Source organism: Ammodytes marinus (assembly GCF_949987685.1).
Source record: "Ammodytes marinus genome assembly, chromosome: 21".
Classification (NCBI taxonomy): Eukaryota; Metazoa; Chordata; class Actinopteri; order Uranoscopiformes; family Ammodytidae; genus Ammodytes; species Ammodytes marinus.
In genome coordinates this window covers 3,914,979-3,942,507 of record NC_137225.1, presented here as the reverse complement: position 1 = coordinate 3,942,507, position 27,529 = coordinate 3,914,979, and the positions used below count along the sequence as shown (strand labels likewise).

Below are 27,529 nucleotides of genomic sequence, written 5' to 3'. Positions count from 1 at the left end.
GTGACAGCAGTGTATACTACACTATAGGTGGATGCGGACTATTCTATAGGTTTATTTTGTGTGTGTGTGTGTGTGTGTGTGTGTGTGTGTGTGTGTGTGTGTGTGTGTGTGTGTGTGTGTGTGTGTGTGTGTGTGTGTGTGTGTGTGTGTGAGGATACCACACTGATCCACTAGACTGACGTGTCTCCGGTATAGCGTTAGACGGAAGACCGCAGCAGCAGCAGCCACCCGCTTTATATCCACAGCACTCGAGCACAGCCAGGCAGTCGACACCACCGTTTCTACTGCACAGACACACACACAGAGGAGCGGGAATAAAAAAAAAACTTCTTGCAAACGACACAGCTGTAGTTTTTTTTGGCAGCATGTTCCACCTTCGGCAATCTCCGTTTAAAAACACTCGCCCAGCAACTGTTTGATTTTTTTGCTGGCGTGTTGTTGGCGATATATCTTTTTTTCTTTTGGGGATAGATTCGTCTCTCTTTTTTTTACCACCGTTTCGGCTGATGTAAAAAAGGAAAAAAGCCTTCTCTATATTGGAATGATGTGGACCTCTCACGATACTGTTGGATTTGTTTTCCTAATCGGATTATGTGTGCAATTGGGATTCTGCTTCGAAGGTAAGAATTGCAGTTGTTTCTTTTTCTCTTTTTCTTTCTTTTACAAAACAGTCCGTGTCGGTGTGATCGTGTCCGGGGATCGCCGCCCTGCATTGGTGGAAGGAGAAAGTGTTAAAAGTGCGCAGCCTTTTCTGGTAAAAGCAAAGGGGACCTCTATTAGGAGGTAAACAGTAAAATAGGCTTTTAAGTGAGATGGATTGTTATAAGCCCATACGATAGGGAAACAGCTCACCATCAAAGATGGAAAAATGTTGCGTTTTTTTCTTAAATTATTATAGCGTGGTGATGAAAAGAAATGCAACTGGTGACTGTTGTGTGATCAAGTCATTTCAGCGGACGGCTTTTTTTCTTCAATTCTTGCATTTTCAAGAATCGTGCAACCAAATAGATAGTCTGCTCAAGAAACGTAACTTATTCTCAGAGACTTCTTCTTCTCAATGGCATGAAAAGTGAAGCGATCGTTGCATTGGTTTCAGCACCGCGGTCAGCTGCTCTATGCGGCTGTGCTGTCCATGGTCCTGAAAACGACGGACGCTCCACTATTATGCGTATAGCGTATTATGCCCTGCTCCGTTTCTGACTGAGATTGAACTCATTCAAACTGCCTCTGCGCCCCCCTATTCCTCCTTGTATCTGCATTCCTAAACCACATGCAAACCCATAATTGTCCCAAAACACCGCTTCGGTGTCTTTTTTACACCATTGAAATGACGGGTTGGAACGAAAGTTTTTGCGAGCACGAATACCCTCACTCTATCGTCGACACTCTCTCCCTCTCTCGCTCCCCCAGGCTAGTCTCGCTTCGGCTTCTCTCAATCCAAACTCATGTATTATTTCAAGCTTTTTTTTTTCTCCGTTTGTGCTTTCTTGTGTTTTTTCCCCTCTCGAGCTGCGAGTTAAAGTTTATTTAGCTTCTGATTCATATTGAGAGATCATAGGATGGCACAAACAACAACGGTAAAAAAAAATAAAAAATCCCATAGAAATCTCGACCTGCTCTTAATTAAATATCTAAATAATGTAGCCTACGGTGCGTGCGAGTGTGCGTTATGTAAATCCCTAATGAAGACGCATCAGTATCTGTGACAGGATGGGGGGAGCGGGGGGTGCTGGTGGTGAGGGGAGCCCCCACCGCTGACACGCCGACAATAACGTACCTTTATCAAGCGCTTTGCTTTCAATAACACAGCTGCTGTGTGTGTGTGTGTGTGTGTGTGTGTGTGTGTGTGTGTGTGTGTGTGTGTGTGTGTGTGTGTGTGTGTGTGTGTGTGTGTGTGTGTGTGTGTGTGTGTGTGTGTGAGTGTGTGTGTGAGTGAGCGAGTATACCCAACTAGCTTCTGCGGACCGTTCATTTTAAGTGATGAATGTATGGCTATGTTATATGTTGCGTGCAGAGATCACACCAACTGTCCCCCAAATCATATCAACACCACCCCCCCCCCCTCTCTGTTTCCCGTGTCTCCCATCTGCAGGTCGCTTCACGGATCTGCCCTCCAACATGACGGTGAAAGAGGGACAGAACATAGAAATGGCGTGCGCTTTCCAGAGCGGAACCTCCTCCGTGTATCTGGAGATCCAGTGGTGGTTCGTCAGAGAGCCGGAGCCCACTAACAGCGAGGAGACCGTGGATCCAGAAGAGGTACAAGGGAGATTTTTTTAACCCCCCCTCCCTTTCCCTAATCAGGAACCAGGCGAGTTTTATTTAGAGCACACCCGCTAATAAAGGGAATAAGGGGAGCATACAACAAGTACCCGTGCCGCGCTATTACGCACAAGCGCCTTATGTCATCATGCAGCGTCGTGTGCATTAGTGCAGAAGCAGCCTCCGGAATGACAGGCACTGACGCTACTACATGTTAACTGGACGATTTTTCCTCACAAGGACTGACATGTAACGACATTCAAATAGCACAAGCCGCTAAGTGATTACAAACTTGTTTTTATCTATTTTTTTTATCTTCAATTTTAGACTTGTCCTATATGGATCCACTGTTAGATTTAATTCCACACTGCAGAGGCAGTTCCATGCAAATAGGAAATCATTATAAAGACTTTCAATGTCCATTGTTTTAGCCAAACATTTGGATTTGTAACTTCAGTTCGAGTTCAGTTTAATTCATATTTGATTTTTATGGGCGAAGGTTTGTTTCAACATGAGAGACACACACACACACACACACACACACACACACACACACACACACACACACACACTAAAGTTTTGAGCGTCATTTTGGTGAAATTGTGTACACTGACTTCTGCCTCCTCTGCGTCAATTCTTGATGGAACTGTCTTTATTTCTGTAAAGTAAAAGACAACATTAAGGTTCCCGGCGATGACACACAAGTAATGTTGTATAATGAAGTAAGGCTCTCAGGTATTCTGTATTGCTTTCAAATATGTAATCTCGCACATTTAAAACATATCACAAACATTTTGGGATGCATATTTTTTACCAACAAATCATAATACAGAATGAGACCTTGTTAAGGCCATATAGGCTTACAATTTGACATAAAGCCATGACAGTCAAAAAATCCCCACCCCCCCCCTCCCGAAATCTGTGCCTGTGTTTGATTTGATAGCTTAAAAGGCCCTTCTTTCCCACAAACAGCTAACATAATCCCCTTCACTCACAGGTCCATCAATAATTAGTTTTAATTATTAATTCATTAATAATTAATCATGTACTGTAGGGGGAGCAAAAAAATAGCTCATTTTGGCTATTAATTACATAAAAAATGTAAGTAAATGAGCCTGATTATTCATGAATGTGACTCAATCAATACAGCCAAAGCATATTCTTGTTCATTGCCTCATTAAAACAGTGCATTGGAAGTGTGCTGGCATTTTTTGTTATGTATTGCTGTTGCATTACTTCTTCTGCCTATTTGACAGCTTCCACTCGCCCCCAAATAATGAGTCGCTGCTTAGTGGATGAGAGTGTCTTCAGTGTGTATACTGCATTCAAATGGATGGCTGGATGGAAATGACTTGCTTACAATATTGTATGGCAGGTCTGGCGTGCATGTCAAGATTTGGAAGGGCTTCTGTATTGTATTGTCATGACAGACATCAAACGGTGCTGTTTTCTATTTCTGTGACAACGAGGAAGGGGGATTGGAGTGTGTGTTGGGGTGTGTGTATGTGTGTGTGTGTGTGTGTGTGTGTGTGTGTGTGTGTGTGTGTGTGTGTGTGTGTGTGTGTGTGTGTGTGTGTGTGTGTGTGTGTGTGTGTGTTGGGGTGTGTATGTGTGTGTGTGTTCGTAAAAGTGGGGCGGTTGGATATCCATATGGCTTTAATTATTGTTCCATTGTTGCCGGGGCTCTCATAGTGGCAGCGGCCAGGCTTTGATGTGTTTTGATCCCACATGACTATTATTGGATGTTGGGCTGAAGTGGCCCTATTGATGCAGACATCACATTGTTACCCCACATTTCTTATCAGGAAGCTCTGCTTGAAATGAAAGCCGCCGTGTGTGTGTGTGTGTGTGTGTGTGTGTGTGTGTGTGTGTGTGTGTGTGTGTGTGTGTGTGTGTGTGTGTGTGTGTGTACAGACATCTTTGTGAGGACCAGTTTAAGCTTTGAATCCATCGGAGTGAGGACATTTGTGTATAGTGCGGACATTTTGCCTGGTACTCAGTTCTTCAAAGGGCTGTTGTTGTGAGGGTTGGGGTCAGGTATTAGTTCTGATGGTTAAGGTTATAGTTTGGGGCCAGGGAATGTCAATGAGTGTCCTCAAAAAGATAGAAGTACAAGAAGAGAGTGTGTGTGTGTGTGTGTGTGTGTGTGTGTTCTGCAGTGTTGCAGTGTTGGATGGGAACAGAGTCCAGGCTGTGTGAGCTTGGAAAGCAGCTGGTCTCGTGAAAATCTAGAGGAAATGAGTGCAAAGTCTTAGAATGCAAATATGTTTATGCAAATATCAGCTGCACGGATGAAAAGTGAGAGTTGTTGGATCTTTGAAAGAGATGACATGAAAAGAGGGAAAGCCTAGGAAAACAGACAGCAGCCAGGTTCACAGTGAAATAGTAGTGTCGGGCGGATACTTGATCTTCAACTTTCAACCAACCAGCACCAAGTTTTCAACTTTACAAATGAATGTTCTACTGTGAGATTGGGTTATTTTTTCATCTTTAGCTGGAATTCCCTAGAAAAAAATAAATAAAAAATGGTATTCAAGGCAAGACACTGCAAGTGTATACAAACTTATTTTGTTTGTAGTGAAAAAATAGAGGGTATGAATCCAAATTTAAATCTGAGCTGAAAATACTAATACAAATACATTTGCCACAGTTGTATTAATATGAAGTAGGTCAACTATAATAGTTGAACCACACCATAATCTAACCCCATAGAATCCTCTCATTCCAGTGTGTCTGACAGTATAAAATGTTGTGTCAGCCACAAATAAGACTGATTGTCTGATTTATGATACACTTTGTTTTTAAAAACTTGCCGAAAATAATTTGCTGAAAATATGTTTGCCTGCTCTGTTCTGGTTAAGACCTAATTTCAACCGTGGATGAATCCACATTTTCTGCTCCAGTGAGTCGTCATAGCAGCAGGAGATGGATTGCTCTCAAAATTATCTTAGTTCCCAGTAACCAAAAAGTAATCTACAATACTCAAATGTTCTTTGTTTACATGATGGAGAGCATTAGACTACAGCAGAGTTCAATTTGCAGTTACAAAATCAAATTGTTTTAATGGACCAAATAGCAGAGGTGGGGGTAAGTCACTAATGTGCAAGTCACAAGCAAGTCTCAAGTCATAACCTTCAAGTCTCAAGCAAGTCCAAGTCACTGTGGTGAGAATCAAGCAAGTCACAAGTCAAGTCATACAAAAATCATATGATCTAACCCAGTTTCTACATTTAAAAGACCTGCATTCCACAGTTCTCTTCTTCATACCGTCATCGACAACATCATCCTTGAACTACAATTGAATTATTCTTGGTCTGACCGAAGGGTCTTCAACTAAAATTGAAATGGGTCCAGTTGACAACATTTTCTTACAGCAAAGGTCCGAATCTCATAATGTCTGCATCCAATAGCGACCCCTTATCTATCACATATGATCAACTCCGCACATTTCCTTTTCTTTCAACCACATTTAGGCTACTTTCAATTTCCAAGTAGCTTACTTTTAACATGGAAAACAAGAATATTATCATATTTACTGTGATTGGGTTAAGCGTGTGGGAGGCTCACGTGAATTATTCTTGGTCTAGCCCATGGACATATAAAGAAAGGTCTAGCCGCCTCCATGACTGCTGCTCCTGTGTTGACCTGCTGACGCTGTTTGTCCGTGCAGCGCGCTGTAAAATCACCCGATCATGTTTCAAAATAAAACATAATTTCTAACGTAATCTAACTTTTAAAAATTCAAGTCATTTCGAGTCATCTGTCCCAAGTCACGAAGACCAAGTCAAAGTCAAGTCGAGTCTTTTATCAGTGTTAGTCAAGCAAGTCTCAAGTCCTCAAATTTGCGACTCGAGTCAAGTCATGTGACTCGAGTCCCCCATGTCTGCCTAATAGCCTTCATACATTTTCCTTGTGCAAAGTTTAATCTCATTTCATGGTATTCTGTGAGAATGGCCTGGCATAGAGAAAAAAGGAAACAACTAAACATGTCACTAGAGAGAGAGAGAGAGAGAGAGAGAGCTGGTGTTTGGCTCGCGCTTCCACAACAAGAGCTAAATGATTCTCCTCTAAGATTAGAAATGACTCGCTGCCAGGTCATAATTATGCACACACACACACAAACACACAAACACATACACGCACGCACACACACACACACACAGATACAAACAACTTTCACATATTCACGACATCCAGGGTTGATGCTGCTGGCAGGGTCTGCGCACTGCTTGTCATGTTGTTGATCCAAGTCAAAGAGTAAAGATGCTCTGGAACTAGACATGTGTCTTTACAGAACATGAGCAGATTGCTGTAGAAGTCATAGGTCATCACTCTTTTTTCTTTGTATACTACAAACAATGAGGCAATGTAAGGGCATGATTGCTCATGATTATTATTGTATGGATTGTTTTATGGATATTAGGATAATTCAATGATTCTGTTATGAGGACATTTTAAGCCTGAGGGCTTCTATAGCACGTCTATCATTCAACAATTATTCTGTTAAAAATGTAACAGTAAAGACATTCATGTTTTGGTGTTAAATATATTCTATGTTCTGGAAATCAACTGGGCAGGATATCAGTAATGAGATGGTGATACTTCAAGGTGAATAGGATAACATTTTTAACTCGTAGATATCATCATGCAACTTAGCCAGTTGACAAAATGGCATTAAAACTATTATTTTCCCTATACAGGTCTCAAACATGCATTTCCAGCTTGCTTTTTTATAACACATAGTATCATAAATCAGACAGTTACAAACATATGAACAAATCCTTCTGTAATGACCTTCAGAATAGTGCTAAGAATGATAATGGATAGTTTAGTTGATCTAAGTGCTTTAGAAGTTGAGAATTGAACAAAAATAATGTTAAGATAATGGTTAAAAATGGTTATATAGGAGAACTATACAGACAAAAACAGACAAGGTTTAGTCAAATAAACACCTAAATGTACATTTTGGACATTTCACTAGTTTAAAAGAAAAAAATGTTATGGAAGCAAAATAGACAAAACATTTGACCGCTGAGAGTGAAGCAGCAGTGTGCACTTGCGACCTCAACCATGTCTTCTAGAACTTACACCTGTATATGACTCAATTGTTGCCAACTATTTTAAATGGAAAATATAGCTGCCTTGAAATATGTTGACAGGCAAAATAATAAATAAAAAATGATTTCAATCAACAAAGTGCTACATTGGTCTGCCAGTCAGGAGTCAAAGGGAGGTGTTAGGGTGAATGATGGCTTTGATGTTATTGATCAGAGAGCATGTCCAGATTAAAGGCTATGGTTAGGTTTAGGCAAACAAATAAAATAAGCCATAGTCGAAAAAGATCATGAATTTATATTATATTTAATATTGATAAAAAGACTTCACGTCATGTCTTTTGCTTCACTGCATTGCTGATTTTCTTGTTCATCTTCTACTTAAAGCCTTCTCCCTAACCTTAACCAAGTGTTTTTGGAGTTTTTATAAGCAACCATAAAATATTAATTATGCCGCAGCTGCTACGAGTGTAATGTTGTAGGTAAACAACTTTAAGATGTTGTGAGTGAACATTTAGCAACTTTTTAGAGATGTTGATCCCCGTAAACTTGTGTTCTCGTTCATTTTAAAACAACATCATTAAGGTGACATTTGTGTGGCATTTTAATTGATGCTTCATCTTTTTCAAATGTCATTTTCTATGGATATTTCATTTAATTTCAAAACACGTTTTCTAGAAACCTTAAAAAAGATAGGCAGTGATTCACAAGAAAAACAAAACAAAGTAAGTAGGCGGGATCCTGACCCCTCCAGGTTGCATACATCTTAATAGTTCACCATACGTACAGTTAATACATTATGATACTCATTGATAAACCAAGCTAAAGTCAAGGTCCATCTAAGTTATATGTTCATATAAACATGTATATTCCCTTATTTATCAATACTTCAAAGTTATGATTTACTTGCTGCATATTGTTACCTTTATACCTTTAGTTTAGTTAGATTTATTATACCCCCCCACCAAAAATAAATAAATATATATAATTATTTTGCTTTAAGAGCAGTGTAGCATGCCAGACCTGAACTAGAGTGCAGGCACAATCAATAAAAAAAAACTTAAACTGACTTGAAGGCACCGGCATAATGGTTGGGTAACTACAGTCTGTATGTCTACCTTGTTTTCCCTTTGCAGTGATTTTGCGTCAAACTATCATGTGAGCATGCCATTGCAAATGATAAATTGAATAGTTTTGAACACAAACTCCTAATTCAAACTATCTACTTAATATAGATGTTCCCTCTGTTCATCTTACCACCCTCAGTCAGCTCTGTACTTACCCTTATGATGTAATAAACAGTAAATCAGCCAAGAGGAAAAATCATGGCCAAGGTCATAAATACACCGACAATAAATAAGTAAAACCCTGAGGCTGGGTATTTCTGCATTGCTACTTTGACCTGCCTCTCAGAATCAGCATAGCAAGAACAGAAAATAGCCACTTGGTCACAATTTGACAAAGAGCCTCATTTCAATGTATTTCAATTGAACAATACTTTAGTAAATTCCCCGTTTGGTTTTCAAAAACTAAATCCCTTCTATTCTGAAGAGATGGATTGGATTCTTCTTGGGGATTGATCTCTCTCTCTCTCGCTCTCTTTTCTTATCCCGCTAATCCTACGGCTTTTGTTTTGCCATAAGATCAATTTATTGAGCAAAATCTTTACAACGCGGTCCACTGGTAATTCTATTTGGTGTGGGGATTATGTTTGGATATCAGGAGAAAAGCTGAGGCTGTTTTCTTACGACGGAGTTTGCACTTGCATGTACCTGTGTATATATATAGAAAAAAAAAGCTAACAATAAATGTAATGATTTTGGATAAATATCCTTGCATATGTGGGATATCAGAAAAGGCTACTGTAAAACCTCGACAGTATGAATATCCCAAGCCGGATCAAGCTGAAAAGGCACAAAGGAAGAGAGAGGATGCTGGGTGACTGGGGCGCAGATGTGTTGCTGTTTAAAAATTCATACCGCATTTGATTCCTCAAAAACCACCTGGAGTGAGTGAATGGCCGGGCTGCTGCTATAGTGCTGCTGGATTCAAGCCCTGGATGACTAGACCTGGGAAATGTTAAAAGGTTGCGTGATGTGTCTGTTAAAGTCATACGAATTAAGAAAAAAAAGGAAAGCGGATATGATGCGATGACATAGCCCTATAGCAGGGGAGATAGGGATCAGCTGAGGGCCTTGCAGTCAGAATACAAATGACACTTAAATAAACCAGACACAAAAACCGCACACAAGCCAAAGCAAGCTTTCGCTCTCTATAGGCCAGGCACAGCAGGAGAATAGGGTGCAATGTTAACTTCATCATCATCATCTTCATTGTTAACTTATCTAACTTAATTGACCTTACTAATTATCATGAAACCTTACCAGATATTGATTTCATTTTAACAAACATATTAGTGTCCAAAGTGTTTTACAGAACCAATTTTGGATACAGCCATTTTGCATTTTATTAATCGAAAATACTTTATACAAGTCTTAAAAATGCACTTTTGGCATGTTTTCTAAGAAGATATGAACAAAGCCCTCTGTTAGTAACCTTCAGGATAGTGCTTAGAATTATAATGCAATGTTTAGATGATGTGCAGTACGTGCTTTAGAAGTTGAGTATTGAAAAACAAGAGTTGAGATAATGGCCGTTACTTAAAGATGGTTGTATAGGAGAACATATACAGACGCAAACACTCGACAAGGTTCATTCTAATAAACACATAAATCTTCGTCTTGGACCTTTTGTTAAAACTAACATAAAAGAAGACGTGTTATGGAAACAAAATAGACAAAAGTCTCAAAAATGACCAGTCCTTTGACAAATCATGCTTTTGCCTGCCGTGTCTCACCTTAATCAGTTGAGGTTGATAAATTCAGTGCGTGTAACAGCATGGGAGGCATAAAATCCATGGGGCCACGGTGCTCTCTGTGTGACCTTACTGTCCTAATGCCCGCCCCTCCATCACTGGCTGAACTGCAGCAGCCTCTCCCAAATGCTTTACACAGTCAGATAACTGCACTGGGTGATACACTATGATGAGTCCCCGGTAACTGCTCTCATCAACCCCCCGTCAACCGCTCTATGCACACACACAAACGTCTGTAATGATTGTAATGGCTTTCCAAATGGTTTTGCGGTGAGTATGAGTTCTCCGCGGGAGGCTTTGCTGTGTGTGTGTGTGTTTGTGTGCAATGCATGCTTGTGTGTGTGTGTGTGTGTGTGTGTGTGTGTGTGTGTGTGTGTGTGTGTGTGTGTGTGTGTGTGTGTGTGTGTGTGTGTGTGTGTGTGTGTGTGTGTGTGTGTGTGTGGCATGCACATGAAAGAGTCCCGTCAGGCTTTCATTTTCCACTAGTTGACTGATTAGCACTCACTGTCAGAGGCTGGGCGACAGTCATCGGTCATGGAAGGACAGCTTCCCTTTCAAAACCACTGAAAGCTGTTGCATCTACTGCATTGTTATGTTAGAAAGCTGATCTTGTGTTCATTTCTGTCACCCCCCCACACACAAAAAAAATTGAAGTATCCCTAATGTGCATAGTGTTGAAACTCAAGTGACTCTACAACTGTATTGCCTGTCATTCCTTCAGCTTAACCTTTGCGACAGCTCAGAGTAAAAGTAACACTCTAGAGATCTACTTTTTTAATAAATTGTTGACAGTGTAAAACCATAGCAATTATGGATAAAAAGGATAGGCTTCCAGTGTTCTCTGTTAATATTATACGAGACAAACCTGCCGAACTGAAAGTACAGATTTAATGAAAGCACAATAAAACATGGCCACGATGGTTGGATCAATGTGAAAATGTGACACTTTCCTTAAAACAATAAAACTGCCGGTAACCCTTTTTTACACCAAGCCTCACAGAGAGCTTCAAAATTCAATTCATCGTCAATGATAGTCTCAAGGTATTTATATGATTGTGCATGCTCAATAGTCTGACCTCTAATTGAAGTGACTTTAAGCTTGTTTGTTTCCCTCCTAAAATCAATTAGCATATCTTAAGTTTTTACTGTAAATTAGTGCATTGTAGATTTGAACAGACATTACTTAAACAGGATAAATAGCGCGATTATTGGGGTAAATATATTTTCAGCGAAAGGTTAATCCAAATCTGGAGCTCTTGTTAGTATTTGGGGCAGCAGAGAGTGTGTGTGGGTTTGAGTCTAAATAAACTACAGTGTGTTTGTGTATGAAAAAACATGGCACCTACTAGGGTTTGGCGGAATCCAATTTTTCATACCTTTAATCCTTTCCCCAAATTCTCTCCCGGGTACACGGTATTACCGCTGGGTAATACCTATTTCTACTCTCATTTAGCCTGCTTGCTTTAGTTTCTGGCCTAACACTACATTTTACAAGTTACATTGAACTAAACACCATACAGTTACCTGCGCCAAATCTATTTTTTTAGTGAACAGCACTTGAACACATCACAATGTAACTCAATACAACCTATGGTCCAAACAAAGGAAACAAACTAAATCACTAATACATGCCTTATGAGAGCCTTATGACATCATAAGGCACTAATAAGGCATGTATTAGAAACGTTCCCACATTGCACAGACATTGCACATTTTTTCATAACGGTAATTAAAGGAACATTTCCACAGAATGTTCTAGTTAAAGGATTACCATTGCTATGTTTAAATATCCTGGGATACGCCTTGGGTACTACCGCCCAACCATACCTGATGTGTCTTTAAAAGTTTTTGGACAACAATGGAGCTCTACGGCTCAGAGGAGGGAGGTATATCAGGGCTTAAAACACACACACACACATGTGGAGTATAAGTGAACAAAATAAAGCATATATAGACTATCTCAATCTGTCTGCTTTATAGTGAACTCTAAAAGGCGCATAATAGATGTTTTGAGTGGTGAATAATTGACAATGGCAACACCGAGGAAAGGTTGTGCCAAGGTTCTCTAGTTAGAGGGCATCTTATTGTCCCATGATGGCAATGCAGTGAGTGTTGTGGAATATGATTGACTGTTGTTGTGTGAGAGAAAGTGACAGATGGAGCTCTGTCAGCCCGACACTGTGCTATCTCAGAAATGGAAAAAAGAAAGCGCCCCAGCATTACTTCTCCATATTGATAAATCTCATTCGGAAAGCCTGTCTGCTTTTCTCTTCTTTTCAAAAATCAAAGCGCTAGAATGACTCATTGTGGAATGTCACGCAATACAAACATAATGCGGTTTGATATTTTGAAGGTCCCTGAGAATAATTTTACTCTTTTCAAGGATTTTATTTGTCTGTTTGGATTTGCATAATTTTAATTTGGTCTGCCTTTAACGGCATTATGACACTCCACCAGCCTTGCAGTGTTTGTGTTGCTTGGCCTGCCACATGGTCTGATCTCACATGAAGATGTCATTTTCATCTTTTGTTAAATTGATTAAATAAGCGAGACACGTTATGAAAACCACTGAAATCAATAGACTAGAACAACAGCCTTGCAGTCATATGCCTCTGTCAGGCACACAGTTGCAGAACGGCAACATTACAGTGGTGGTAGGCAATGCTTTAAAGAAAGTAAAGCTCCTAAGAAGCTACCCTATGGTACAAGGTCACCAATAGCTCACAATATGTAAGGTCACATTGACCCTTGACCTCAAAAATGGATTCAGTTCATCTTTGAGTCATCATGTGTGCAAACTTTAAAGAAAATCCTGGACAGTGTTTGTGAGTTATTGCGCTCACAATACGTGAAGTCACAGTGACATTTGACCCCTCAAAATTGAATCAGCTTATCCTGATATCCATGTATGAGTTTGTGCCAAATTTAACAAAAATCCCTCAAAGCGTTCTTGAGATATTGTGTTGGTGTGGCATGACCTTCAAATTCTAATCAGTTCATCCGTGAATTAGGGTGGACATTTGTGTCCAGTTTGAAGAAAAATCCCTCAAAGTGTTCATGAGATAATGCGCTTACAAGATTGTCCCGGGACGGTCAGGCGTACAGACAGACAGTACATACATTCTGACAGAAGGACAACACGAAAATGCCTATGCAGCCTTCTTGATGCCTATGCATGGAATCACAGAAAGGTTAACAATGCATCTATTTGTATTTTCTTTCATTGATCTTTTTCCTGTGAATTCTGCTTTGCCAGGAAGACCTGATGCGAGAAATGTGTTGTATTGTCGGATTGTGGGGGCAATGTTGGGTTCATTGACATGCTGCAGAGGGAAGGAGGTTAATGGAGGGAGGGAGGGAGGGATGAGTGGACCGGGCGCAGATGGAAGAAACATATGGGAGGTGTGATGCAATAAGGATACAGGATGCCTCAGGGGAAATAACTAGAAGAGAGTCATACATGCATACAAGAACAAAACCCTAATTTACCACATGCATGGAGACAGTCTTGTTTACTGGTCAGAGTGTCGACATGAACAAAGTGGACTCACTGTCCCTGCTGCAAGGCCATGTTCGGGGAATGAGCGCTAACACTAGCTTGTTAGCTCTGGGCCTCAATTAAAGTTGAACTTTGTATGATTTTCAGTTTAAAAAAAGTGTTTATTCATTAGGAGTTCATCTGTTTATAAATTGTAAAAAAAAATATGTTTTGAACATATTTCATGAGTACAGATAGAAATGTATCAATCAATGTGAAGATCAACCAACATGGACATTTATATTGGCTGGAAATGTCAAGAACTTCAAAAACACAATAACTTAAAGGTCACATTTTAAGATCATTTTCAGGTTCAAAAATGTAATTTTGGCTTCTACTAGCAACTTTTTTTTTTATCATGTACAGTCCAAAAAACCTTTTATATATCTCACAGTGGCATAGCTAAATATCCTCTTTTCACTCTGTCTGAAATGCTCCGTTTTAGAGCCTGTCTCTTTAAGCCCTGCATTCCAAATAGCTTAGTCTGCTCTGGTTGGCCCTCATCAAACCAGTTTAAATCTAACTGCCAGTTAGATTCAGGGGTATCGGGGGGTGTGGTGTATCACAGGTGGAGGTTAGAAGTTATGTTGGTAATGAGGGGGCGTGGCCTCTACCTTTATGACGCCTTCACTACTTGACTGTGGTTTTTGAACAAAGCTTTTCAGAAGAAGTGGAGAAAAAGATAGGGTAGTTTTTTTTCTCATACTTTGGGAGGTTCTAGTCACACCTGGGACCCAAATTAATGTTGAAAAAACATGGAAAAAATGCATTTAGCATATTAGGATCTCGAGCCCCCTTAATAATAATAATAATAATAATAATAATAATAATAATAATAATAATAATAATAGGTTACCACAGGGTATCGGCTCTGGAAAAAAAATCATACAAAAGTTATATATTAGTATGCCTGTCAATCACAAATGCTCTCCCACCGTCCATACATTTTACTGGAGCCATAATATTTACCAACAGCTTTCCCATAATCCACCAAATGCCTTTTGGTGCTTCAATCAGTAGCAGATAATGACCAGTGATGGCAGAGAGAGGGCTTATATACATCACAGGGGGGACAGGAAATTAAACATGGATTAGAGAGATGGTTTATCCTTTTGCTGTTCGATAGCAGAGGCAGATTGCAATACACGCTGTAATGATGGAGGTGTTAAGGTTGGCTGGCGGCTTTGACACCAATGGAAATCAGCTTATATATATACACTGACTATGTTCCTGCACGTCGATCTGAATGCACAAGCTCTTATATATTATATATTTGTATTGCTGATATGGCAGCGAGGATTGCATTGAAAATATAAAACCGCGGCTGCTGATGCGACGCTTGTATTCATTTCACAAAATATCCGTGCCTCACCATTACAGTGCGTTTTATCACCGAGGTTTTCATTCTCCACCTTGGCTCAAAAAAAGCAATTCATCCTGCTTCGTTTCCATTTTTAGCACACACAAAAAAAAAGTTTGAAAATGCATTTTCTCTTCTGCTAGTGAGGGGATCTGAACATCCCCCAAACTACACACACACACGCACACACACACACACACACACACACACACACACACACACACACACACACACACACACACACACACTCCTATTCTTCTTCTTCTGTCGGACACAGCCTTGTTATTGTCTTGCCAAAAGCCTGGAATTATATGTTTTCTCTCCTTGTACACAAAAGGGTGGAAATTTCACTGTCACAGCTATACACGGTCGTAAAAACACAAAAGTCTCTTTATTGTTTTTGTTTTTTATGTGGTGCCCCTGGTACTTTTATGTCTAGCCACCACTAGAGATAAAAGGAGGGGTTGGATCTCATGTCTGCCTTTTCCTAAACAGAGGAACAGATAATTCAATCAGTGGATCCTTTGCTGTCACTATTTTCTTCTTGACCCCGCTGTTACACTTGTCACCAAAGGGGAAACGGAATCCATTTTGGTGACACAAAAGCACTTGCCCAGAGACTGAGAGAAGTCCCCTTTTTCAAATTGAATCAGATGGCTTCTCCAAAATGCCTATACGGATGGTTTCAAGCCCTTTGATGTCAGCTCTATTGGATTGGATCTCCCATTGTTGGAAAGCTTGCCAACGTTTCTGCCCTTTATCTGGCTCACTCACTCTGTGCCGTGCAGCCTGACACAGGCGCGTGTTTTTGTTTGTTTGCACAACCCTTGTTGATTGTGTTTTTTGCACATGTACATTTCTCCTTTTTTTCTTCTGCAACTTTATTTTAATTAGAATTATTGGGGCAAAATTACTATTGTAACAGGAGACCTTTGATAACTTTCAATATTAGATTTGATGGACAGGTACTGTACGTCACTCCCCCACTCAGGCAATTAAATATCTATATACAGCACTGTCTACTTTGAAAACAAACAAAACGACAATTTTGCAATTAAAATTCAATGGGTACTCTTTGATTCCATTGTTATTAAATACGTGCAATAGGTTAGATTCATTTGGATTTGATATTTATCTATGTTCAGTAAAGTAGCTGCAAAGAATGTCAGATTGATAATGGTAATATGACGCTGGTGAAGCAAAGTCAACTTTGATCTAGTAGCATTCATAAACACAGGCTTTTCCTGTGTGCCTGCTGTAAATCATTTGGTCTGAGTTGGTAGGGATTCAGACCCAAGCAAAGGCATTAATAATAACTCCATAAAAAATAGCATTATTTTCACTGACGGTCTCGTTTGCTGTTACAGGTCATTTAGAATCATCAGAGGAAAATGTGACTGTTTCACAAACATTTCAAAGTTCCTTGTATAGGATGTTTAAATCTAGGAGATCCAGTTGATCCTGAATTGTTGAGAACTTATCCAGAAACATCCTCAAAGGTTAAGTCTGCTGTAAAATCAACAACAATAAACATGTGATCATAACTGGGTAATATTTTAGCATTAGTTCCCAAGGAGGTTATAGTTTCTTTTGATTATTTTTCACTTTGGCTCAGGTTCATTTATCAAAATTGGATTATTTTCAACTACACTGTATATTGGTAAAGAAAAACCACTTATGTCTTCCATCACTGCCTTCAACCAAGGGGGGACTTCTGGGCATGAGTGCTTTCAAAGTAGCACTTGCTGCTGGTTACATTAGCATCACTCACCTTAACTGTACTGTGAGCGCACATTTTTTCTTCCTAAATTGGCATGGGGCGGTTTTGCGGTGCCACTGGCATACTTTATGGCAGGGCTTCATGGTTTTTTTAAAATGGCAAATGCATTGTAAAGTTGTCAGGCACAAGTGTTGAAAATAGTTTGGAAATGTTTTCAGGAAACAGATTGCTGGAAGGAGAGGTGTGATTGAGGTAGCTGGGAGGGATGGGACAGGTGGAACCCGGACATACAGAGAACAAATGGCCTTCAAAGATTGCAGCTATATTGATTTTTATCAAATTTCACACAGAATTTGAGTGGGTGTTATGTGGTGTAGATTTATCTTTGAGTGCCATTTCTACTGTATCACTTTTCAGATATGTATCAGCCAATATGTATGCACCCCCAACGTTATAAGCCAATTAATAAAGTGTCAAATATATCAATCATAAGACTGGCTCTTGAATTCAGATACATATATTTTCCAAAAGCTGAATCAACAACAAAACTGAGCACCTTTCCACGAAAAATATATAGTACGCCATTTTTTTTCCAATTCGGCTTCCATCTTATGAGATGTCCATGTTATAGACTCAAGGCATCCATCTAAGTTGCTCTCAGGTTTTAATTCAGCAAAAAAAAAAAAAAAAAGAAGCTCAATACTCTGGTGTCTGTGAGCCAGAGATCTCATTAAGAGCACCATTAATCTTGCCTGTACATGTCCTAGCGGCGGTGCTATTAATTATAACATTTACGTTTTTTGATAAGGAAAATTGATGTTTTCATAATTACCATGATTACCATCTAGTGTTACTATTGCTGGCCTTTTTTTTCATCAGCCCCTCAGTGTTTATAGTATAAACCCGGCACACTTGTAGGAAAAATGTCTGTTGTTTTTTTAATTGCAGGAAAATATATATACAAAGGCCTTTTATGTGCTGTGTGAAGATGAGAAAGCAAACTCTTCAAATGTTGTATCACAAACATAAACGTTTCAAATAGATACATCTGTGAGAAAATTGCAGTAATACAACATTGACAGAAAAAAATATGCCGACTTGAGGTTCATGGAGATGGTGACACAACTGCCAATTTACTTTTAGAACAATCCCAAATGAATGGAAGTCAATGGCTTGTCTAGAAGTGTAGAGAAAAATACACCCATAAGATAACACTGTAGGTTTGTTTCTCATGCACTTAGGAGATGATATATATGCATACACACATTCCTGCAAACTGTTCTCACACAGCAGTCGGTGGCGTTAACGCATCGAGAAACACAGCCCTCTGCCAAGCAAGGGCAAGGGGAGAAGACGGCTGCCTGCCAGTGTGACATAAATCAAAAACACTGCAGGTTTTTCGAAAATCTCATCTTTTGCAAATGTTTTCGGGAGAAAGGAAAATGCATTCAACACGTTTGTCACTCCTCAAGGATACACACATCAAATTTATGTACCTGGCTTCAGATGTTCTCTCGATATCTTTTACAATGTAACACCCAGACAGAATGCTATGCTTCAAATTATATGAGTCTGGTTGGTCTGGGTTTTCCTTTAAAAACAGTTCAGTTAGGACTCCCCACAAATACATCTTGGGTAATAATGTAGCCTACTGATAATAACCCCTGTATTGTAATTACAATCAAATATAAGGACATTTGAAGTGTTTATTAATGCAAAATGTTTTGTCAACAATCATATTACTCATTTCATGGCATGCTTGTCATCCTCGATTTTCTTCCATTGCCATACTACCGTCAGAAACAGCAGCGACTCAAACAACCACGGTTAAGGTCAGTCAGTGATTCTGGAGAATACTTGTTCTGAAAATCCCTTTTTGTCAAAATCAGTGATTACCTGTTCACAATCTGCTACCTTGTCCGTACAGTGTGTGTGTGTGTGTGTGTGTGTGTGTGTGTGTGTGTGTGTGTGTGTGTGTGTGTTTGTGTGTGCTGAAAAAAATTCCAGTGTTAATACACAGCCTAGGCTCTGTAAACAACAAGCATTCTCAAGAATCACTGACACTCCACCTTTTAATGATACACTAGAGTTCATCACGAGCAATTACTTTCCTCCAAGATCTTGTCGAATCTCTTTTTTGTTTAACAATGAATAATAGATAAAGCAACTGTATCGTGTAGAGTTCAAAAGTGCATCTGAGAAAGCGGTGCACACTAACGGAATAATGTACAGATAAACTGGTGTTTAAAAAAAAAAGTACAAAGCTTGTTTGTTTTGGACAGTAGGACGCTTCAGTGAAAGCTGGAGGGCTGGACAACTGAAAGATACATACGGGGGAAGGCAGTATTTTTTTTTCCTGGATCCTAATGGCAGCCGGCTATTGCCAGAGGAGAAGTGTGGAAGATGATTTGTTTCAGCTCACAAGACTGGTGGCCCCATAATGCTTTCCCTGAGGGGGCTTGGATCTAATGTAGTGGACTTTTATTGGCCATCGTGATTCATTTCCACTAATTGCTATAGCAGTCCCCCTTTATTCACATATCTTTACTGAGATCTAGCTAATTACATGCCCACTGCCAGATTGCTCTACCTCTAACCATTTCCAATCACCTTTTTTTCTCTCTATCATATCCTATATAACTTACATAAATCTACCTTTTGATCTAGTTTTAATTTTTAATTTGTATCTATTTATACATATGTAATTACTCACAGTAACTTAATACCTTATATTTATTGTGTGTATATATTCTGGTAAAACTTATATTCTATTTAATTCTATTTTCATTTAATTCTTTTGTATTTTTTTTTCACACCACGACATTCACTGCATATTTTGTATGATCATGTGACAAATAAAGCCTGTCAATCTTGAATCTAGAATCTAAAATGGCTGCCGAGTCACAGTGAATGGAGGCCTACACATAGACAAAGGAGCGCTCCCTGTTTAAAGGTTTCTGGGAAGATTCATAGTCTTTGCCAAAACCCAAACACATTTCATATAGTGAACATCATTATCTCTGGCTTTGTCTGGACATTGTGGAGTCACTGTGAAGGCTGGTGAACATAGAAAAAAAGGACTTGTATTTTATTAGATATATCTAAATGACTCAGTGGTGTATCTTTAGAGATTCAAAATGGTTCATAACCGTATGTTAGTGGCAATATGAAGTCATTATAAATCATAATCAGTAGCAGGGCAGGATTAATGCATGGGTGGAGACAGGGATGAAAAAGATTAATTGTCTGTCCCAATGAGCCTCAGGTTTTTTTTCCCCCCACTCTCTTCGCATTCTAGTGGTGTCACTGAATACAAATACATTCTTCAGATATGGAGAGACCATGTTTTGATTTTTTGACATGAGATTGTAAACAGACTGACACAGTGATGTAGTGTACACACTTTGTGTTTTAGAGTTTTCATACAGTATACTATCATCCGATTGAGACTTTTTGGTAAACTTGTAAACTAATCAAGATGATTGTTGCTTCAGGTTTGTGGAAATTAACTTTAAAATAAGATAAAAAAAAACAGACACCACCCTGGTAAATATTGCGATTTTTGTCTAGTTTGCTTCCAAAACATGTCTGTTTTCATAGTAGTATAGATAAAAGGTACAAAGGTACAATTATTTTTTTGACTGAACCTTTAATAAATTTTTTTCGAAGCTGACTCATTGGCATCATATTCAACCCAAGCTCCGTGAGCCAATCACCATGTCGCTGTCTTTCTCTGCTGTCAGTCGTCATTTCAGTTTGATCGATGCAACCCTTCCTCTACCCCACTCACCTCCAGTCCTTTTAATGATAGGCCTACCAATCGGAATCAGTCATTCTACACAACCCTTGGCTTCACTGACCCCTCCCCCCTTCAGATGACATTAAAATTCATGACATTAATCGCCAAGGATTCCTTTGAAATGTAGTCTTCATCACTATGTCGATAAATACATTTTTCCATTCTTAAAACCTCTGATTCATTTAAGTCTCCCCCTGATTGAAATGGCAGAGAGAGCTTTTGGCGTTATTGTCAGTTTAGCTTTGACATTCCTTAACACGGTCACATAGTGGCAAGCATTAAACACAGCCCTTGATTTGTCATAGGCTCGCTCATTGTGAATTGACAAACATGTAGTCTTGTATCACGGTTAGTATCCTTGCCATATAGAGTGAGTGTATGGAATGTTACCAATCTCAAGTGGGGCACAAAAGCGACAGATTTTCATTACAGTGCAGCGCAGTTATTAGTGGAGCTTAGAGGACGTTTGGTTTCAGTCAAAATTAGCTTGTGGCAAAGCTACATTTCATTTTTTTTCATTTAACTTTTATTTATCCTCGAGAGAGTGTTTAAAATGTGTGTTTTAAAATGTTTTTGCGTATGAGTTATTGATTTATTAATTAATAAATTTGAGTTTATTCTCAACATTTTTATTTCCTCCTTAAAGTGTATATTATGATTATGGGCCAAATATCCTTCCATAGATTGCAGTACAACAGGACCTAGTTTATATTCCAGGGTTAAATGAAACATCGGATTTGTTACAGAAGCTAGTACAAATTCTCACGTGTCGACGGTGGCAGTCTACAGGTTGCTACACTAACCCTAACCCTTCATTATGGCACATTCTGACAGTCAAGTCACCAAAAAACATGGAAGGAGCCAGCAGGTACGGTGACTTCCTCATTACTCAGCCCCGTCCGTCTGCTGGCATTAGTCCTACCAACCACCATGGTACTTATGGACTGCACAAGTTCAACCGCAGACTGGAATTTACACTGAACACTCGTTCATTTTGACTTACGAACATATTTTAATTTGCCTTTTTTTATTGAAAGAACTGTATTTATGTACATGTTTTTAGTGGCCGCATCTCCTTTCATTGAAATGAATAAACAGCAAAACGAGTTACAGAGGGACATGTGGGGATTTTCTTACATAATTCATGTAATTTACCTCATAAATAGATATGACAAAATATATTTTAAGAACAATTAAGTGGCTCCCACAAAATTGCCAAGACTTAGCCTGTCAATTCCGGCCTATTTTAGAAGATAATGGGCACCAGCATTGAGCATCTGTGGCTGATTGCTGCTCTCAGCTCTGGCAGTGTGTGTTGGCATTGTGTGTTGGCTGTGGTCGCTCCTTCTCACTGGTTGTTTAGGCGAACCCCCTCGTGTTGATCCAACGGCAGAGTGTGTGAGAAAGACAGCTGTCTGTCTGTCTGGCTGCTAAGACAGTGGTAAATTAAAAGGGGGAAAAATATGTAGAATGAGTGGAGAAACATAATAAACGCAGATGCTTCCATCCGGGACAATGAATGAATGGTGCGTGTGATGAGCACTGTACGTAATGTGACTCATACTGTATGCTGTGGCCTTCATAGTCACCACATTTCAACCATTGAACCTGATTTTGGAGCAATGTGTGAGACACCTAGCCTGGAAATCCAGACCGTGATATCTTGAACGATAGAGGGTTTGCCCACGATCAATAGTAATTTCCAACTCAAGGGGCGGCTCCTACTCGTGCATTTCAAATGCCACTGCACGCAGTTGGATAGCACTACAACCAATCAGAGCGATGCACAAGGTGACAGCTGTTAAACTGTTAAATTGCAGTTAAAAAGCAGTCTCAAACTCACACAACATATCCGCAGCCATCTTTGATGTTTACTATCACGGCATCGACGTCGCATGCACGTCACTGTCGTCATCCGGTTACGTCCTCCCCAGAGTACCATACAAAGGGCTCTGGCGCGCCCATATTAGATAGAACCAATTGAAACGTGAGCCCGGATTTCTGGTCTTTTTGAAAAAGCTTCAACAGAGAGTTTCCAGACCAAATTTAATTTGCCAGCGCCTAGTGGCAGGTCTGGGAATGCCAGGCTATGAGACACCATCTCTCTCGTCATAACACAGAATGAAGCAAATGTCTTTGAGATGAATTCTGCCCGGGCCTTACTAGTGAGCGCAATATCTCATGAACGCTTTGAGGGATTTTTCTTCAAACTTTGCGCAAATGTCCAATCTTACTCACAGATAAACTGATCATATCTTAGAGGTCAAAGGTCAAGATCAATGTGACCTTGACTATTGTTAAGGTCATATCCTAAGAACGCTTAGAGGGATTTTTGTCAAATTTGGACTGACTCAAAGATTAAATGAATAGATTTTCTAAGGTCGAAGGTTACTGTGACCTTACAAATTGTCAGGTTGCAGTGACCTTGTGCCATACAGTAGCTTCTTAGGAGCGTTGCCTTCTTCAACACCTTGCCTACCACCACTGGACTTTCACCGTTGGGGAATTGTATGTCTTGCAGAGGCATAAAAACCACCAGACGGTATTTCTTGTTTCTACATATTTGTTTATGGCCACCTTTTTCTTTTCTTTTTTTCCCCTCCATTAGCAAAACACAATGTCCTAACGGCTGTAGTAAAAAAAAGGCTCTTTTCTTTGCTCGGTCGGCTCAGTATCTCCGGGCCTTATAGGTGTTAGGCTGCCTGAGTGTATGTGTGTGTGTGTGTGTGTGGGGGGGGGGATTATACTTTTGAAAGATTTATTTGAGATAATTTTAAGCCCTTTTGTAGCTATAGTGGCCATTGAAGCAAGGTATTAAGTGTCAAAAAAGGAACAAACGCATGCATAAAAATCATTTTCAACTATGGTCCCTTTGGAGTATATAGCGGTAGGAGCCTGAGCACATTACGGATGAAAGCCTTGTCAGCGCTGATATGCGGCTGACAGTGACTGGCTGGATATCTGAGGTAGAAAGAATGATACTGACAGACAGGGAGACAGTAAGGGCAAAGGCAGGTAATGGAGGGAAAAGTGTAGAAGACAATTCCAGAAGGGATTATTGCAGATGGATAGATGGTATACATACCTTCTTGAAAAGAAAAGAGGAAAGAAAATGGCTGAAAATATAAAAAGGTTGGTGTATTATGTGTGTGTGATAACGCAGGCCTTTGTATCTACTCCACTGCAGATAGTTAAAGACGGATGAGAGAGAATCTGTGTGGGTATGATATGTGTGTGTGGGCTGGTTTTATGATTATAACGCATGTTGTGGGGACATTTCTCAGTTTACACAGTGACATTGTGGTGCCGCACCTTCCTTTTGGAGACAAAATGGAAGTCCCCATAATTTAATAATGACATTTGAGGGTGAAGACTTGCTTTAAGGTAAGGTTAGAGTTATGTTTTGGTTAAGGTTTAGGTTAAGGTTTAGGTTAAGGTTAGGGTAACGGTTAGGCAAGTAGTGGTTATGGTTAGAGCAAATCTCCAGGAAACGAATATAAGTCAATGTAATGTCCTCGGAAGTGATGAAAACACAACATGTGTGTGTGCGTGTGTGTGTGTGGGCACCAGAGAGAGAGAGAGAGAAAGAGAGAGAGAGAGAGAGAGCGAGAGAAGCAGAGAAATGGGACTCCACTAGGCCTCCTATATCCAGGGATAATAGAGCTGTCACACTGTTTTGACTCGGGGCATTGATTCTGCCTTTAATTGCTCCAGGCCTGCGCCGGCATGGATAGCAGTCCGGAGGATATTAAATGTAATGTATTGTTGCACTAGAACAGTTATGACACTGATCACACACTGATATGTACTCATGTGTTGTCAGTGCCAATAATCCCTTTTATCGATCGGGGGCCGCCTCCAAACAATTACGGCCGATTGTTTGGGGGACATAACTCAGACGGAGCCGCGACGCATCCAGCAAGGATATTTTTATTGAGCCAAACTAATGATTTCCTGCATCCCTGTCTTTCCTTTTTATTTCCAGTATTATTTATTTCCCCCTCATGATGTTCAAAGGGGATAGGACTAAAATGTATATTCAGTCATAAGAAATGGGGAATACATGCCATTAAAGGTGCACTGTGTAATGTTGGGTGGGTCAGAGAAGTGAACATTTTCTAAGGTATATTCTCATAACTCATAAACAAATACCCTTTCTCTGAAACTGCATGGTGCACCTTTAATGCTTGAACCCTATTGGCCAAAATGTATTTTTTTCTGCAATTACTCTGCTCACAGTAGTTTGTTTCAACCACAATTCAATCGGGCTTTTAGAGAGAGGCTTGCAGAGGATTCATTGGTACATTTCCTATGTCCTGGTATCAACTCAGTCACGTTTAAAGCGCAACGGTGGTTTAGTAATGGTTGTTCCGAATAGTCACACTCAAAAGGTGGGGTTCAAAAAGCTTCAGGGAGAGAGAGGGGAGATGAAAAAGACACTTGAACAGGTATTAAGGTGCAATCCTTTGGATGATCCTTGCTGAGGTATTCATGGTATTTCCCTTGGTTGTACATTTGAAAAGAGGACAGAACTATTACTTGAAAGAAAAGTGCCAGTGCTCCCACTTCAACTCCAAACGGCTGCCCGTACGTTGGGTAAACTGGACATGCCTGCTGGGTTGATGGTTTATGGAAGATATAGCAATTGTCGGATGCAACCCATCCCCCCCCCACCCCCCCTCCCCAAATTCCAGCTTGAATACAATTGTGAGTGAAAAGGGCTTCAGATGCTTTAAGATGGACCTGACAATCAATTTCTTTCAATCATACATACACCTTTAACCTGACCATGCAGCATTTGCTGAAGCCAATTGATGAACAACTGCTGGCCTCGAGTGTTCATTGAAGATACTAGCCAGAGCAGTGAGAACAGTAAAACACATTGCCTTTGTCAGTTTCTATACAACTCCATATCTCACTTAATGCTATGGATTGGTGTATGTTTAACTAATTGGGACCCCTAGCTGTTGTGTGTAAAATGGAATGTTGTCAGCTTTAGTTTATTTAGCAAATTAGTTTTGATGATGAATATTCACTGACTGTAACAAAGTGTTTAGAAATAAACTGAAACCAAGATGCTCTGCAAAGCCAAACAAGTGAGATGTCTGCCTACATTTAACACCTCAGAATAACAACAGGATTTTTGACATGGCAATAAATAGCTCTTTCGCCAGCAACTACAGATATAACTTGTCGAGTTTACATTTCTACACGTCAATAAGGATTTAAAGTGAACAATTAAAGGACAGCTTTGGTGTTACTTTTAATACGGCTATGTTAAAAGCCTCTCCTTGATTCCAGACTATGTGATAAGCTAGGTTAAGCATCTGTGTGCTGGATGAAAATAATATCGATCTCCTCCTCTGACCCTGGGGGTAAAGATGGTAATAAATGTCTGTTTATTCTAAAGCAGCTCTATAAGCCATCATGTTTGGGGGCGACTGTGGCTCAGTTGGTAGAGCGGGTTGGCCGATGATCAAAGGGTTGGATGTTCGATCCCCGCCCTGCCACCTATGTCATAGTTGTTGTGTCCTTGGGCAAGACACTTCACCCAACTTGCCTCGTGTGAATGTTGATAGTTAACCTGCTATCGGTGTATGAATGTGTGTGTGAATGGTAACGTGGGAAAGGAAAAGAGTATTCGGTCTCAATGGGATATACCTGTATAAATAAAGGTTAAAAAAAAATGTTAGCCATGTCTACCTTTTAGCAGATAGTAGTTGGTAATTTTACATTTTAATTTTATGGATTTTATTACCTGGAACTATGAAGTTATGCCCTTTGCTTGGCTAGTGCCTGTACCCCAAATGTTAGATATTAGATAGTGGATTGGGGAACTTTTGACTGTTACATGGATCACTTTTGTGTGTAGGCACAGACCACAGATACCTGATAAACAATTATTATTATAAAGTTATGTCTATTTATAATTGTTCACACATGTTATTACCAGCAGGCACAGAGCGTACCGTGCCGTGCCTATTTTTGTCACCCTTTCGTTGGAGTAGAGTCTACTAGAGATTTTTTTAAGTTTTTAAAGTGAAATGCATGAATCTGGTGCACTTTGAGAGGGAAATTAAGAGGCTAAAGCTGAAGAATTTTGTATGAAAAAAAATTTAAACACTGTGTCAGATGAATTAGAAGCTATTGGAGAAGGACACATGGATTTTCCATAATAATATTAATTTAAATTTAAATATTATGCAGGGTCCTCTGGGATGGCCTTGGTGCTCTTTTTCTTTTATGGGACATATTTCTCTGTAATATAATGAGTGCATTTAGATTATTTAAAAATTAAAAGGGCCATATTACATTATATTTTTAAAATGTGCCAAGGGCCAATCAATCAGTTTTGACACCCCTGCACTAGTGGGTTAACTAAGAAATGCAAAAAAAAAATATATATATATATTTTTTTCAAAGGGCCATATTGCATTATATTTTTAAAATCGGCCGCGGGCCAATAAAAAGCGGGCCGTTTGGACACCCCTGCGCTAGATAAACCGCAATGTATTATCACCTTGGAAAGAGCAATTAATCTTTATCTGGATGTCTTTTGAGGAATTTGTGCTAACTCTTGTCACGTTCTTACGGTGGCGCTGAGCATTCACCAAATAAAAAAAAGTTTCACTGCAGGATCTCGTAATTACGAGATAATATCTCGTAATTACGAGATAATTATCTCGTAATTACGAGATAAAGATCTCGTAATTACGAGATAAGGATCGCCCTCTCATTCATCAATAACGATGTCTGTGTGTGTGTTTGTGTGCAGATGAGGTGAACCTAGCCATAGGAAAACGTAGGCAATAGCCTTGGTTTCCGGACTACAATGGGCCCCATAATCAATAAACTTATTTTAAATATTTGTTTAGGCTACTGTTCATTCATTAATCAGCGATCGCATCGGGTAGGCTACTG

General features: G+C 39.7%; 1 protein-coding gene across 1 annotated transcript in view; it reads left to right on the top strand.

Moving 5' to 3' along the window:
• Positions 1-541: 541 nt before the first annotated feature.
• Positions 542-27,529, top strand: part of vstm2a (V-set and transmembrane domain containing 2A) — a gene marked incomplete at both ends in the record, with an annotated part of 73,960 nt that continues 46,972 nt past the window's right edge. The window contains 2 exons of the mRNA XM_080049966.1: positions 542-620; positions 2,093-2,259. Coding sequence (XP_079906092.1) covers positions 542-620; positions 2,093-2,259 — 246 coding nt within the window. The remainder of the gene's footprint in view (positions 621-2,092; positions 2,260-27,529) is intronic.